Source organism: Mus pahari, chromosome 6 (assembly GCF_900095145.1).
Source record: "Mus pahari chromosome 6, PAHARI_EIJ_v1.1, whole genome shotgun sequence".
Lineage (NCBI taxonomy): Eukaryota > Metazoa > Chordata > Mammalia > Rodentia > Muridae > Mus > Mus pahari.
The window spans coordinates 103,072,402-103,088,098 of NC_034595.1; the positions used below are offsets into that span (position 1 = coordinate 103,072,402).

A 15,697-nucleotide genomic window follows, 5' to 3' on the forward strand; every position below is an offset into this window, starting at 1 on the left:
GGCCCTTTGGAAGAACAGTGAGTGCTCTTAACCACTGAACCATCTCTCTAGCCTCCAAAGGGTAAAATTTCTTACTGGTCTGCTGACAGGAACATCTGCCCTAAGGGAGGTCAGGAGGGCTCCTCACACATGGTACCTGTCAATCCCAACTCCTATTTATGCTAAGAGCTTGGCTCACAGAGGAAAAGCATTTTTTTCCCCAGTCCACCAGCAAGGCTGGCTCATCTTCATTGTCGGGTTGACTGGATTTAGAATCTCCTATGAGACACCTCGGGCAAGATGTGAGGACAGTTACAGAGAGATTTAACTGAAGTGGGAAGTGACCCCATGGTCTGGGGTCCTGGGCTGTTGGAAATTGGAAGAAAGTGGGGAGCCAGCTGAGCACATTCAACTCTGCTTCCTGACTATGAACATGTCACCTCAGGTTGCCTGCCTCCTCCTCCCACCTCCCACCCCACCCCCGTCCCCAGGAACAGACTATATCTCCTCTTAAACTACAGGTCAAATTGTTCTGCTAGTTGCTTTTGTTAGGTAATTTGTCACAGCAACGGAAACAATCTATACACATTTCCAGCACTTGCTTGCATCTCTCCCAACCTCCACCAGACACAAGGAATTCTCAATGAAGCCCGCAGCAGTGGCCACGCGCCACGCCCCGACAGCGTAGCTCTACCGTGGCCACACCCCTACAACATAGCTCTGCCGCAGCCACGCCCTCACAGAGGAGCTCTGTGCTGCTGATCCCCCCCCCTTTTTTTTGTTTTTCTTTTCTTTTTCTTTTTTGGTTTTTCGAGAAAGGGTTTCTCTGTGTAGCCCTGGCTGTCCTGGAACTCACTCTGTAGACAATGCTGGCCTCAAACTCAGAAATCCGCCTGCCTCTGCCTCCCCTGGGATGAAAGGCGTGCGCCACCACATCCGGCGTACTGGTCCCTTCTTACTCAGGTATTGTCCAGGAGAGGCCTTTCCTGTCTCCCTCAACTGGGCAAAGAGTGTAGACCCACTTTGGTGAGTGAGTGTATATGTGAAAAGAGGCAGCCAGGCCGGGAACTCTGTGCCCACCACAGCCTCTGCCTCTCAGGTAGAGTGTGTGCACTTGCCAAATGGGCACAGGGAGACAAAGAAGAGAACTTCCATCTAAAGTCCCAGGCGGTAACCTGTCACCAGGCATAGACCCAGGATTCCAGACTCCTCATCAATCAGCAAACAAAGGCGCAACTGCGTGGGAGGCGGCACTGGGCACACGCGGAGAGGAAGATAAAGCCTGCAGCTTCATTACTCATGGGATCCGACAGAAAGAAAACACACAGAGAGACATGTGGGACACTGTCCAAAGATGATAAGGGCCCAGGAGCCCGAGAGAAAGACCCCAGGACCTTCCCCTCTCTCCAGTCTCAAATCTCAAAGTCAGGGTGAAGCTCAGGTCCCCCTCCAACAGCTCAAAGCAGACTTGACAAAAGCCTGTGGGATGGGGTGGGGGTGGGGCGCCTGGACTCAAGAACCCTGTTAGAAGCAAAGATGTCTGTCAGCCCCTCAGGCTTTTCAGTTGCCCCAGGTGGGGTTGCAGACATTATATGTACAGTGTGTTCCTTGTGTCCTTGTCCAGGCGGACTGTCAGCCCACTCGTCTCCCTCACTCCCAGGCAGAGCCCCCAGGACTCCCAGATTAGGGGGTCTCCTTTCTGCAGGGTACTGAGAGGAAAAGGAGGGAGGCGTTCTATGGCAACTTCCGTTTCTGGAAAGATTCAGTCCAATGAACTGGGGTAGATTAGAGAAAGGAGTGCAGCGCGTTCCTGCACCGGCAAGCTCTGTGCAGTGCCCCAAGGCATAACTGGTGTTCACAGGCCCTCCAGATTCTCTGTGACCTGTCAGCACCATGGCCCATGCTTACCCACAGTCTCCCTGGGCAGGATCGAGTTTCCCACGGGTAGGAATGGCACCCTTCCTCCCTCACCGAGGCACCAGAGAGAGCTGAGCTCTTGTGAATAATTTACAACCCTTCACAGCAGGCCAGGAAGCCCTGAGAGAGCGGGGAGCCATAGCTTCAGGGCTAGGCTATGGGGTCCTTTTATTGAACTCTGTGGCTCTGGAGAATTCCGCTCCCAAGGCCAGAGATCACATGGGCACACCAGCCCCTGACCCCAGTCCCTAATACCCCCTCTTGCCTGAGCTCAACCTGGCATCCATACAGAGGTCCCTCCTTATCATCCTGGTCACAAACCATAGCAGGGATCGGAGCCCGGGCCCGCTGTCTAATTCCCGGAGATTCATGGTAACTCCTGGACAGCCTGGTAGTTCCTCAAAGAGGCCGTCTGGCACAGAGTCAGCTCCAGGGGCCCAAGCTTACTTAGCACTCAGTATGGCTTGGGAGGAGTCAGGGTACCCTAGGGCTTACCTCAACAAGTGTCACAGCCCCGGTGGAGTCTTCTTACACATGGGAATCTCAGCCCACGAAGGACTCTAGGCTTGTCATTAGTGGGGCCAAGGTGCTAGCGGTTCTCGTTAGAACTCAGAACGCTGCCACCAGCCTGGACCTCTAGCTCCACTGTGTTTGACGGAGAGCGTCTGCAGTACATGACCTGTCATCTTAGGAACTCAGTTTCCTGTGCTTTAAGTGAGGGAGTGTGACAGGCTCATCAGAAGCACCGCCTGGGGGCCCGAGGACGTGTCACAGGTATGGTTTGGCTCTAATCTGAAGTGCCTAACTGGAGTCTAGGCCGAAGCTTTCTAGGGCCACCGAGGGTGGCAGGTCAGAGCCCACACTCACAGGTCTCTGGGGCCACTGACTGCCTTCCTGAACGCAAAGCCTTCACCTCAGCGGCCACCAATGGCTAAGCAGAAAAGCCACCCCTGCAGAGCTCCTTTGGCTCACCCACCCAATGTCACTCGGGGAAACACTTGCCAGAAGCCAAACAGGCTCGGCCTGCCTGTCCAGAGCTAAGGAGACCACTGGTCAATGTCCACACCAGTGTCTGTCTGTCTGTCTTATGCCATGTGGTCACACTGGCCTCCAGCAGGCTCCCTCATGGACAGTGACCCTGAGGCAACTTCAGAGATGGATGGGCGATGGTTCTAACCCTCTCGCCTTGCAGCTGTTTCCCTGCCTGAGGCTGGCTCCACCTACTTAGACAGATACTGGTCAGAGCCCTCACCCCCAGGTCCTGGTGGCAGCCGCTTGCCTCCTAAACCTTTAAGAAAAAAAAATCTATGTCCTTTCCCTGAGGCTCCTGTCCCCAAAGCACACCTAAAGCCTGGCTGCCTCCTTCCTCAGACTGTCCAGTGTCACTCTGCTCTGCTGTGACTCTGTTTTCCACAAGCCCCCCACCCTGTCCTAGAAGCTCCTGGCCATTTAGACCCAGGTCTCAAGAAGGCTTGGAAACGTCCCCGTCAGTGGGAGGAATGGGTTGAGAGACACATTACTGGAAGATTCTTTAGAGGAGGCCTGCCTGGGGCTCTGGGGATAGGAGGGGTCAGGGGCTAAAGGACAGCTCTCTCCTTACCTTCCTCTACCTGCCCACGTCACCTCCCCTATGTACAGCAGTCTTCAAAACGAGCGCAGATCAGAGCTGGGGATGGCCCCCCGCTGCAGCCGGGCGAGTGACTTTGGCCCACGTGTCTAGTTTACCAATTGCAAGTATAAGCTGCCAAGGGAGCTGGCGTGAGGAGCAGCTGCTCGCAGAGACAGAAGCAGCGACTGTGGCCCTGCTGGGCTGGGTGGGAGGGAAATGATTCGCTCTGGCTGGGTCTGTCTTAGGCCTGGACCTCTGAACCCTTGATGGTCCCTGAAACAGGCACTCCTCAGAGCCTTGGCCTCTGTACCCAGAGACCCACTTAGGAGAAAAGTCCTAAGTCACGCGTGGTAGCATAAACCCTCGGGGAGCGGTAGGCAGAGAGAGCAAGCATCCTTAGACTGGGCGTGGGGGTCATGCAGGAGGCAGAGGCAGGCAGATCTCTGTGCATCTGAGGCCACCCTGGTCTACAGAGTAAGTTCCAGGCCAACCAAGGACGTGTCTCACCAAAACCAACCAAACAACCAAATAAATAAAAGGAAGAAAATGGAAAATATACAGATCAGGAATCCAAGGCCCAAATCCTTTACTTATTAGCAAGTTTGAGGCCAGCCTGAGCTACATAAGGTCCTGTTTAAAAATTCTGGCCTGGAAGTGCAGCCCTGTGGTGGACTTCCTGCACGTACACGGTCCCAGATTTACTCCCCAGCACCGAAACAAAGCGATAATGGGAGAGGAAGTCCTTACTCAGGGTAGTGCCCAACGAGGAGCTTCATTGAGGGAAGGTCTCCTTTGGCGGCAGCGTAGTGGATAGGCAGGGCGCCCGTGTCTGTGGTGATGGCCGAGTTTGCACCGCCCTGGTACAGCAGCCAGTTCACCACGTCTGGGTGGCCAAAGCGGGCAGCCAGGTGCAGGACTGTGGCACCAGAATTATCTTTTTCCTGTGGAAGAGATCCTCGTTAGAACCCTATAGTCCAAGAACCTGTTCTGGCCAGGTGCTCAGCCCATTCACTTCCAGCCACCCCCTTTCAGGCAGGGGGAAGACCGTGTGCTTGAGCTAAGCCTAGCGCGCTTTTGGGATGAACTAGATCCTAGGCTTGTGAATCCCGCCTCTGTCCTTAAGCAACTGCTGGCTCTTGGGGACCTTCAAGGCGTGATGGCAAGCTGTCAGGACACAAGAGCTCCCTCCCAAAATACACCATCATAGCAGGAGTCTGGGCTCAGGCCTGTCACCAAGGAAACACTTGAGCGAACGAGAACGTTTCAGGCTGAGCAAGGCCAGGAGGGTGCCCAGGTCAGGCTCCACCAGGCTGGTATCAGGATCCCCCTGCTCCTAATCTTTGTTCTTCCTCTTCCTCATTCCCAAGTGTCCCTTGAAAGGGACAGCTCCAACCCCGCCTCCCCCCAAGAAGCTGCCCTCCTGTCGACTCCCATGCACGTGGCTTCAGGAACAAGCTGTGTCCTTGCGCTGTGGAGGAGGAGGTCACAGGGCACTGGTGGGCAGAGCCTGGGGCAGACGGCCAATGGTGTAGGTGTGTACTAGCAGCAGGCTCCTTGAGAGGCGGTAAAACCCCTACAGACACCCTCTGGGTTCAGACCTGTTCTTCATATATACCTACTGTGTGTCTCTCTTTGGGGAAGGGGCTGCTCCCAGCAGCACCCCGGATCTCTGGACCTAGGTGGCTGCGTTTGAGACTGGCCTTATTCCAGGACCTGACAGTATCAAGCACACATTCACCAGAGATGGTTGGGATTAGGAGAAAGTGTGGAGCAGCTGTGAGAGGTGACTGGGAAGTAGGGTCTCTCCTCTCCCTGTAGGGAAAGGATACCACGGAGACACGTGTGGCCAAGATGCGGACAATCTGAGGTACAGGGAATCTCAGCAGGAAAGCCCTAGAGCCTCCTGACAGGAGAGCAGGGGGCTGGCATGGCCTCCATCAGGCTCTGGAGGCAGAGAGGATCATGGGACAGAACATAACTGGCAAGAAGGGACTGAGGAAGACACCAGAGTTCCCTGCTGTGGGTTGCAGGTGCAGATGTGTGTGGGCTTAACACAGTCTGTTCCCCGGAGCTCAGGCTTGGGCAGCTAGAGGTGGCCTAAGCAAGACCACAGCGATGAAGGTCGGGTTCCTTTGTTCTTAAGAACAGCCTTCTCTCGTCACTGGCCGTAGGGATATGGGCCCGAGGTTCTAGGGCATCTCTATAGCTCGAGGCTTCTGCATAATGATGGCACTGTGAAGTCAGTGGCCTGAGTTCAAGGTGCCATCAGTTGGACAGGCCTTGGGAGCCTTGTGTGCTGGGGCCCACATCCTAAGCTGTTTATCTCTGGGCCGGAATAGAACCAGAGATTGAGGTCAACCCCCGAACTCCGTTCTGCCCCCAGCTTCCTGGGAGGAGAGGACAGGACATTTGATAAACTGGGCACAAGGTTGCTCATTCCTTCCACCTCCTCCGTGGTGATAAGGGAGGTTTCCGGCCAGTGCTGGACTGGAATCGGGGAGGGAGGAACCTCCCAAGAGACACGAGGAGTGGACCATGTGGCTGCGGGCCACATGGCCAGGAACTCCTGATGACAAGGCCAGGAGGTGAGGGAAGGAGAGACTCTTCCAGAAAGATGGGGAGGTGGAGCTTGACCCCCCGAGGACAGCAGGTGGGAGCTGTATTGGATTTTGCCAGGGCCACTGCAGAGGAGACTGAAACCGGCCCTCAGCCCTTGGGTGTGCAGCCAACCCAGGGTCCGATTTTGTCTGGCTGGTTAGTTTTGTTTTGTTTTGTTGTTTTTTTAAAGACAGGGTTTCACTCTGTACCCCCAGGCTGACTTCAAACTCACAGCAGTTCTCCTGCCTCAGTCTCCCAAGCGCTGTGATTACAGATGTGAGCCATTCAGTGGTCACTGTCAGCTGGAAATCAGCTTCCTTTCTCAGCTGGTTGCTGGGCAACCAGAACGTCATTCCAGTTCCTTACCTCGGCCTGGAGACCCTCTAGGCCTGGCCTGGTGGCCTTCCATCCCCACCCCTCACCATCACTCTGGTCTCTCCAGCCTTCCTCCAGCACACCACAGGGCGTTTCTCTGTACTGAGGGCTCTGATCCACTCAGCAGCCAGGACTCCCCCTGGCAGGTCACACCCCTCAACATCACCAGGCACAAAGATGCCAGGTTGGGTTGAGAAGTGACTTCGAGTTGGAAGGGCCCAAAGTTGCTTATGTCCTTGGTTCCACTTACGCCCTAAGGAGAAGTCCCTCACCTCATGTCCTGACTTTGTCACCTTTGTCCCTGACTTAGTGGTATCTGCATCTTGGCCTGGGGTGATTTGTGAGACCCTATTTATTTTCACTCCAGACCTGAGCCTGGCGGCCATGGGCTTCTAATTTGGCAGCCAAGGCCCATCACTGCCCCACCTTCTTCTGCCCTGGGCCACTCCCTCCAGCGAGTGCTTTGCCTACCCTAGGAGATACCAGCCTAACAGAATCCAGCTTCCCCCCCCCCCCCCCCCCCCAATCCCCGGGTTCTGCTAATATCAAGCAGCCAGGAATCTGTCCTCAATCTCAGGGGCCCACCTTATCTAAAGCCTTTTGGAAAGAGAAGAGCGCTGGGCTCAGCCTAGCCACGACCATGTCTATTCCAGCCATCTTTGAGCCGCAGGAGGGCTGGAGTCCCCTTTGGGCCGAAACTTTCTCTTAGAGTGTACTCACCTGCACCCTGCAGCCACCCTGTGTGAGCAGCCACTGCAGGCAAGAGAGGTAGCCTGTGGCGGCGGCGTCATGGGCTGGTGTGGCGCCGTTGCGCGCGCGGGACACGGCTGGGAGGGCAACCTCCTCCACCAAGTAGCGCAGACAGTGCAGCTTGCCTGAGCGGGCCGCATGGTGCACGGGCAGGGCGTCTAGCGGGTCGCGCAGAGAAGGCCCCAGCAGGCCGGCGGCGTGCAGGGACCTCAGCACGTCCAGGTCGCCCCGCCGTGCCGCCTGCAGCGCCTGCTCCAGGGCCATGGTGTCGCCCTCGGCGCCGCGATCCGGCGCTCAGTGGGTTCCCCGGGGCGTCATGCGGGTGGTCCCAGGCTCCAGGAGCAGCCCCGCAGTGCAGCCGTCGGAGGAGTGCGGACCCGGGATGCAGAGAGGCTGCCAACCGGTTCTGCGATCCCGGGGACTCAACTCCAGTTCTGCAGCGCTCTGGGGCGGGGACCCCGAAGAGTGCCCACTTAAGCCTGGGTCCCGCCCCCGCCACGCCTCCTCTCTGCCCCGCCTCCCCTGCCCTGAGTCCTCCCCTATCCCTGGCGGCCAGCAAGGGTTGGTGCGCACTTTTCTAATTTGCTGCGCACAAAAACTGAATGGGATTCTAGTACCCTCCAAACACTGACCCGCTCATTCAGCTGCCCAGTGGCCTCTATGCTTTGTTTCAGGAGCTGGGGACACAAGCCAGCAAGTGACGGCAATTACAAGGAGAGACAAATGCCACTAGAACTTGGCAAATGGGAGATAGAAAATATTTTGTCACAGGCATCAAGAAGGTGCCTGGTGCTTGGTCTGGTTGGTACGAAGGGACGTTCAAGGCCAGGGAACTAGACGCCACTGCCCAGAAGTTTAAAAAGCCCCACCAAGTGCAGAATGCAACTGCCCCCTTGCTCAGGACTTCAAGGATTCTCTAGAATACAGAGTCTAGACCCAAGAAAAAGACGGGAGACGGGGGACGAGAGAAGGCAGAAAGAGAAAGTAAGGAGAGAGTCAGCAAAATGATTGGGTAAAGGGGCTTGCTGCTAAGCCTAACGAGTTCGATCCCAGGGACCCACATGATGAAAGGGGAGCCCGAGCTCCGGAAACTTGTCTTCTGCCTCCACAAACACAGTGCATCAATGCCCCCCAAGTAAACAAACACAATGATTTGGGGGGGTGACCCTCAAAACTCACTTCATCTATTTCTTTCTTAAGTAAAAGGAAGTTAGGACTTAGAACTGTTTGGACCAGGGTGCGTTGGGGATCGGGGGAGTGGACTTGAAGGCCTGGGCCTGCCAAACTAAGGACCAGAAATGGAGGATGTGAGGGCTGGAGTTGGAGAGATGCTCCAGCGCCTTCGTCCAAAGAATCGCTATTGTGAGCAAGGACCCTGGGAAGTGCTAGAGGGTCCAGGCAGGTAAGCACTAGGGTCAAACTACCTTAAGGGGCATAGCTGGAACCAGGTCGTGGGAGCTGGAGGAGGCTCCGGGAAAGGAGGGGGTTGTGCTAGCTGTGGGAGCGCAGCAAGCATATCGGGCAACCTTGAAACTGCTCGCGTTCTTCCTCTTCGTCTCCCACGCACAGAGGAGGTCAGTCAGAACCCAGCCCCACTCCCCGGGCGTCGTTTCAATCACTGCCTAGCTCCTACCAGTCAGGGCGGTGCTAGAAATGTTGGAAACGGAAGCTGTTTGCAGGACGCAGAATCCTAGAGTGGGTCTCGGGGCAGTCTCAGATACCATTCCCGTTTTCACCACATGGTGGCGCCATGCACGGTGGCCGCCTGAGCTCAGACTTAGCCGCTGTTCGCTGAATGCTCAGTTGAGTTTCCAACCACTTCCGCCTAGCTGGTAAGGCCTCATTCCTCCATAGGACCTGCGGTTCCTGGGACCTTTTCTTTTCTTTTCTTTCTTTCTTTCTTTTTTTTAAAAAAGATTTATTTATTTATTTATTTATTTGTGTCTTCAGAAGAGGGAGTCAGATCTTGTTAAGGATGGTTGTGAGCCACCATGTGGTTGCTGGGATTTGAACTCTGCACCTTTGGAAGAGCAGTTGGGTGCTCTTTCCCACTGAGCCATCTCACCAGCCCCCGGACCTGTAGTTTCTTTTCAGCGGTTTCCAGATTCCTCACAGTGCCATAGCTTCGCTGCCGCTCCGTACTTTTTGAATGAAGTACATTAGCATACCCCAACAGGCAGGTGGCCAAGACCAGCAAGTGTCAGGGATCCAAACTAAGATGCTGGACCGGGCTTCTTCTCCCCTGTAGCTCCTGAAATTCTTCCATCCTACAAAGTTGGTGCCTTGACCCTGGATACTTCGAGTGTTTTTTGTTTTTTTGTTTTTAATTGTCCTCAAATGCCTCTGAGTCGATACCAACTCGGCCAGGGACAACTACACGAGACAGGTGTTACTACGCATCCTGGCTGACGGACCTCTCAGATTCCCCGAGGCCCTTTCAGCTGTGCCTGTCTGTCCTCCCTCTCTGACTCTTCTACTCCACCGAGTCCTTTCCAGCAGTCCTAAAGGTCCCTGTCATCAGAGACACAGTACAGACCCTTACCACCACCCAGGCAAGGTGCCAGGCTCGTCATTCAAATAGTTAATACTTAGGGAGGTTTTTGTTTCGTTTTTGGTTTTTGATTTTTTGTTTGTTTGTTTTTTTTTCAGTGGCTGGCCTTGAACTTGCTAGCATCTCAGGCTCATCTTATTCCTTCCTTACAGACAACAACCACCTTCGGAGGGGTCCAACTCTCACTTTATAGCTGTGGAAACAGAGGTGTGAGTGGTTTGTTGTGTGTGGTGTGTGTGTGTGTGTGTGTGTGTGTCCTATGGATGTCAGAGGACAGCTTGCACGAGTGGGTTCTCTCCTTTCACTAAGTGTATCCTGGGAATTGAACTCAGGTCATCAGGTTAGTGGAAGGTGCCCTTAGCCACTTCACTGTCTTTTTTTTAATTGATTAACTAATTAAGTTAATTTATATGAGTGCACTGTCACTGACTTCAGACACACCAGAAGAGGGCATCAGATCCCATTACAGATAGTTGTGATCTACCATGTGGTTGCTGGGAATTGAACTCAGGACCTCTGGAAGAGCAGTCAGTGCTCTTAACCACTGAGCCATCTCTCCAGCCCTCACATGGTCTTTTTTTTTTTTTTAAGCCTCAGGTGACACAGATGAGAAGAGACAAACATGACTGTCCAGTGTGCTTCCTCCCTCTACATCCCAGGACGGACGGATTTTTCTATCCCAGAAGCTCCCTTCTGTCTCCACCCCCTCCGGGAGTGAGCTTATGGCCTCCCTCCTCTGGTCAGAGGGTCTCTTCGTAGCCTTCTGCTGGATGCATCACTGCCCTCACCGCCAAGCTGGGTGAAAATTAATTCTCAGGCTTCTCCCCTGGCCAAGGATTGGTACCTTTCTCAGTACCCTAGGAAGGACCAGGGGTATGCCCCCACGGTACTGAAGGACATCCTAGATCTCCTAGAGCCTGAGCCCCACTTTCTGAACACCCCACTACCTTCTCCTGCTTCTACAGAACTCAGTCTTCCAGATCCCTAGCAAACTCCCAGAATCCTTGGTTGAAGAGAGGGGGGCATCACCTAGCTTAAAATCCTTCATAGTGGGGGTTGGATAGGATAGAGGAGTATCTGGCATAGCACAGGGAGTTTGCTTTCTGCCCTTGGGTCTTCAAATAGTCGCCTGCAGCCCTGGGAAGGAATATTTCCACACTCATCCTAGGGGATACGAGCAGTCTTTTATCAGTGTAGGGTGGGCTTGGGGACACTGGACTGAGTTGGCTGGGCAAGGGACCCACACAACCCCTGCACACCGAGACACGGTTTCTCTTTGTAGCTCTGGCTGTCCTGGAACTCACCACGTAGACCAGGCTGGCCTCAAATTCAAAGATCCACCTGCCCCTGCCTCTCAAGTGCTGGGATTAAAATCGTGTGCCACCACCATCAGGCTACACAGTTCTTTGTTTTAAAATGAGAATTCACTTTTATTTTTAACTGTGTGTATCTGTTTTTTGTCCGTGTGTGAATTTGTGCCTATGACTGCCATGCCTGAGAAGTCCAGAAGAGGGCGCCAGATGCCCCCAGAACTGGAGCTGTAGGTAGTTAATGAGCAATCCGATCTGAAACGCAGGTCCTCTGCAATACTTGCTCAAGCACTGAGCCCTGTAAACTCCTCTTTGAGCTCTTAAAAGATAATTAATGACTGAGAATGGTAGCACACTCCTTTAATCCCAACACTCGGGAGGCAGAGTTTGCTGATCTTTGTGAATCCGAAACTGGCCTGGTCTACATATTGAGAGGCTAGCCCACAGGCATGCTAGACCCGACTGTGGGAGAGAACCAGGGAACCAGGCAGCCCCAAGGCCTGCTGCGACAAATCCTCATAGTTAGGACTGTGGGGTTGGTGGAAATGAGGAAGTGGAGGTCGAAAACAACGAGTTCGGAGCTCACGCAAAGTAACTCCTTGGCGGTAGTAATGGGTCCTTGCATGCCACAGATAGAAATAGGGCTGAGCGCTCCTGCCCGGGCTGCCCTGGGCCCCTTCCCTGGTGCACAGGTTCCACTGTTTCCGAATGTCTGCTGTGGAAGCCCTTCCAGGGATTTGGGATTAGTGAAGGGAATAGGGCTCGATGGCAGGAGGGAGGGGTCCTCCCAGTGCCCTGGACAGAGCCCACCCTGGCTCCGCCCCTCGAGCGCCTTCTACTGGCGCTGGTTGTGTGGGTCTCGCCTTCGGAGCCCAAGACTGTCCCAAAATTGCATCAGGGTCCGTGGAGGTAGCCGTTGCCCTGCCAGCCGACCCAGGGAGGGGAGCCCGCAGCAGATGGGCGGGGGACGCCTGCCAGTTTGCAGCAGCAACGGCCACGCGTTGTGGAGGCGTGTCTGGGCCCGCTGGGGCCGAGAGGAGCAGCCGGGGCACACACCCAGGACCGCCCCCACTCGCCTGTCAGCTGACCTTCGTCTGTCCCACAGGTGGAATCTGGAGTCCAGAGCCAGTTGAAAATGAAATGAACTTCGAGGACCCTGGGGTTGCCTCTTCTTGGGAAGCGGAGCTCGGGTTTCTTTTTTCACAACCTAGGGCCGGGGAACCAGGTGATTTTTAAGTCAGTGGGGTGCTTTAGACTTTATGGAGCACTTAGAGTGAGGGGTCCAGCGACCTCAGTATTGGTTCTGGTCATAGGTCGGAGAAAGACTGGACCTTGCAGAGACAGGATTTCCATGCCCAGCTTAAAGCAATTGGTAGAACAAATCTCTCCTTTCAACCCTTGTTGTATCTCCCTGAGGTCCCCGGCTGGTAGCTCTGCAGCCGCTGGGGACCTTTCGGTGGCCTAGGGAGGAGCTCGCAGTTGCAGATCCGATCCTTGGGCGTGAATGAAGCCATGGGGTGCAGGAGAGGAGGTGAGGCCTAGTCCCACCCACCCTTCCTGTCCAGGAGGTCAGTGCCCGCACATCGCGCGACCCCAACACAGATGGGACTCTAAGACCAGAGTAGCATCCCTGGGGGACACCGCCGCCTCGTCCTCTCCAGCCCCACCCTGTGCAGGGACAAAGGCGGGAGGAGGGAGAGGCGCTGGCCGGACTCAATGGGGGCGGGGCGGAGCAGGGGCGCAGACCCCTTAAAGCCTAGTGGCTGATGGTGAGCGCACTTCTTTGGCGGGAGCTTGGGTCAGACTGAACTTGGTTACCGGCTTCGGTTTTCTCTCTGCCTTGCAGCAGGGGGAAGGATCCTCCACCCCGAGGTAACAGACCCTGTGCACCCTTCGCTTTCCTGCAGAGCATGAGGCTGTCCAGAAGAGTAGGGGACGCGGCGGAGCTGCGCAAGGTAGGAGCGGGAGACAGGAACTCGTGGCAGGTGGGGTGGGCGATGGAGGTCTTCCTAACTGTGGTCTCAGCGCCCTCCCGCCCTCCCGCAGAACCTAAAGCCGCTGCTGGAGAAGCGCCGGCGCGCGCGGATCAACGAGAGCCTAAGCCAGCTGAAGGGTCTCGTATTGCCGCTGCTGGGCGCGGAGGTGAGTGTCTGGGAGCTCGGAAAACTGAAGTGGAGGGTCTTGGGGCGCCCAGCGAGGCGGGTGGGCCTGCGTGGTCCCGGGACTCAGTAGGGATCCAAAGACCTGCGTGAGGTCTGCCTGATGGAGTAGAGACCACCGCGCGACTGGAGAGCATATGGATGCAAGAACGAGGTGCTCAGCTGCCCGGTTTATTGTGGGGGTGTCTCTCTTGTCTGACCTGGCGCAGACTTCCCGCTCTTCGAAGTTGGAGAAGGCAGACATCCTGGAGATGACCGTGCGCTTCCTACAGGAGCAGCCTGCGACCCTGTACACCACTGCAGCTCCTGGTGAGTGACCATGCTCCCTGCTTGTCCCTTGCCCTCCAGTTTGCACCGTTCTCAGGACCTGAGCCTCACAGATGCTCTCTGTGCGCAGGGCCTTTGGATAGCTACCTCGAGGGTTACCGAGCCTGTCTGGCCCGCCTGGCCCGAGTACTGCCCGCCTACAGCGTTCTGGAGCCCGCAGTGAGCGCGGGCCTGCTAGAGCACCTGCGACAGAGGACTGTCAGTGGTGACCCACCCTCACTGACGCCACCACCCGCTCCAGCTCCAGCTCCTTCTCCGCCGGTGCCTCCTCCGGGCAGTCCTGGCCTTTGGAGGCCATGGTAGGCTCCTGGATGTTCCACAGGAACCTGCTGCTGGCTGTCAGGGACCTGGATGGGCTAGCCGACCAAGGAAGTTCTCCATGGTGACTGCATCTTCTCACCCACTTTGAGAACAGTCTAGCTCCAACTGCCCTGTCAAGAATCAGATGCTGTGGCCTGGCTGGGTGATGAAACCTTCAAGGAAGGGCTCAGCCAGAGGGGGAAATGGGGCTGAAGGAGAAAGAGCAAATAGGTGCAGGGTGAGGAGGAAGCAGCCCAGTCTGGAAGAAGTAGTTCTGCCACTGGGCCAGCCAGAGCTGACTCGGCAGGGACACACCTAAGGTGGGCAGCAGACCAAAGTCTGGTCTCGAGTTCACCTGAGCCGGATGCCACACCTGCTAGGATGTGCGTTTCCAGCCACACCACACCTGGTTATACTTCCAGCTCAGCTGGGCTTGTGAACCTCTTCACGAACAGAGCGAACAGAGCCGTGTCTTGGGGACTTTGACCACTCCTCCGCAGAGCACTGAGCAGAGGGCGGCCACTCCTCCTCCTGTCTCAGGCTTCCCTTCCCAGTGATCTGTAGAGGGGGTGTGGACTTTCCCTTTGAATTCTCCCCCACAGCAGGTTTGGTGGTCTTGGGATGTGAGGGAAGGGTGAGACAAGAGGGAGGCTTCCCTGTGGCTGTAAGGAACCTTGTGGCTTTGGAGGAGCAGAGCACAGGCGGCCCTGGAATGGCAGGGACTCTGCAGAAGCAGAGGAAGGACCACCATCAGGCTTGCCTGCTTTCTCTGGTAAACCACTCCCTGAATCCAGGCAGCTGGCCTATCAGAAACTTGCTCAGAGGTTGTTTCTACCATCTGGAAGCCTGGAAGCCCATCAAGACTCAGATCCCAGGAGTCAGTGGATCTGTGAACCACGGCTCACTCCAAGTCCATGGGGATTTGCAGCGCCTAGCCACAAAGCTGCTTCTCCCCCAGTCCGTGCTGGGGACCAGGACACGAAAGTCAGGAAGACAGACTGACCAGGGAAGGGACAGTCACTATCCGCTTTGCTACGCACGTGTATGATGGGTCTGGGCACTGATTTAGGTAGTAGGAGGTGAGGAAATTGGAGGCGTTCATAAGAAGGAAGACAATAAAGATGAAGAGGGAAGGGGGCTCCCAGCAGTGTTGTGCTGGACCCAGCTGCCTAGAGTGTAAACTGGGTATAGTGCTCCTTTGTGTACCTCTGCGGTACTGGATACACAGTGGCTGTGCAACAAACAGGATGGATTAAAAGAGTCATGTGACTGGCTCACAGTGTATGGAACCTTGGACAGCCTGGACTTCGCTTAGATCACCACACCTCTCCAAATTCTGAGAGCAGCGGGTTTTCAACCTTCCTAACGGGCGACTCTTACTCACTCTGTAGACCAGGCTGGCCTCGAACCCAGAAATCTGCCTGCCTCTGCCTCCCAAGTGCTGGGATCAAAGGCGTGAGCCACCATGCCCGGCTTCTGTCTCTGCCTCCCAAGTGCTGGGATTAAAGGCATGCGCCACCACTGCCCGGCACGGGGGGACTCTTTAATACAGTACCTCATGTTGTAGTGACCTTCCTTCCCCCCAGCCATAAAATTATTTTGTTGCTACTTCACAACTAAAATTTGCTGTGTTATGAATAATAATGTAAATATCTGTGTTTTCTGATGGTCTCGAATGACCCTGTGAAAGAATCATTCTCCTCCCCAGAGGGGTCACGACCCACAGGTTGAGAACCACTGTCATAGGCTCACCCACATATTTGTCCAACCAGGGCACAACTACAGTCTGTTTTGTTGTTCTTAGTGGAGCGAGAAGAGGCTG

The 15,697-nt window shown here is 55.3% G+C and overlaps 2 protein-coding genes across 5 annotated transcripts in view; one reads left to right on the forward strand and one right to left on the reverse strand.

Moving 5' to 3' along the window:
- Nucleotides 1–7,492, reverse strand: part of Espn (espin) — a 32,506-nt gene extending 25,014 nt beyond the window's left edge. For both annotated transcript variants that reach the window (XM_029540345.1, XM_029540344.1), the window contains exons 1-2: nt 7,199–7,492; nt 4,253–4,446 (exon numbers count right to left, since the gene is read on the reverse strand). In XM_029540345.1, the coding sequence (XP_029396205.1) occupies nt 4,253–4,446; nt 7,199–7,492 (488 nt within the window). The remainder of the gene's footprint in view (nt 1–4,252; nt 4,447–7,198) is intronic.
- Nucleotides 7,493–12,256: 4,764 nt separating this feature from the next.
- Hes2 (hes family bHLH transcription factor 2) lies at nt 12,257–15,291 on the forward strand. 3 transcript variants are annotated; one of them, XM_021201351.2, is made up of 5 exons: nt 12,257–12,657; nt 12,936–13,044; nt 13,136–13,231; nt 13,458–13,557; nt 13,646–15,291. In XM_021201351.2, the coding sequence occupies exons 2-5, from the start codon at nt 13,000–13,002 to the stop codon at nt 13,876–13,878; spliced, it is 474 nt and encodes a 157-aa protein (XP_021057010.1). In that variant the 5' UTR covers nt 12,257–12,657; nt 12,936–12,999; the 3' UTR covers nt 13,879–15,291. The 3 variants fall into 3 exon arrangements, with proteins under 3 accessions (XP_021057010.1, XP_029396073.1, XP_029396072.1); XM_029540213.1 differs by having other exon boundaries at nt 12,997–13,044; XM_029540212.1 differs by having other exon boundaries at nt 12,257–12,620.
- Nucleotides 15,292–15,697: the final 406 nt, after the last annotated feature.

Excerpts from the sequence above, each read along its gene's own strand:
- Hes2 (XM_021201351.2), top strand. The coding sequence starts at position 13,000 with ATGAGGCTGTCCAGAAGAGTAGGGGACGCGGCGGAGCTGCGCAAG. Across the intron at positions 13,232-13,457 it reads TGCCGCTGCTGGGCGCGGAG|ACTTCCCGCTCTTCGAAGTT; the intron begins GTGAGTGTCTGG and ends GACCTGGCGCAG. Across the intron at positions 13,558-13,645 it reads GTACACCACTGCAGCTCCTG|GGCCTTTGGATAGCTACCTC; the intron begins GTGAGTGACCAT and ends CTCTGTGCGCAG.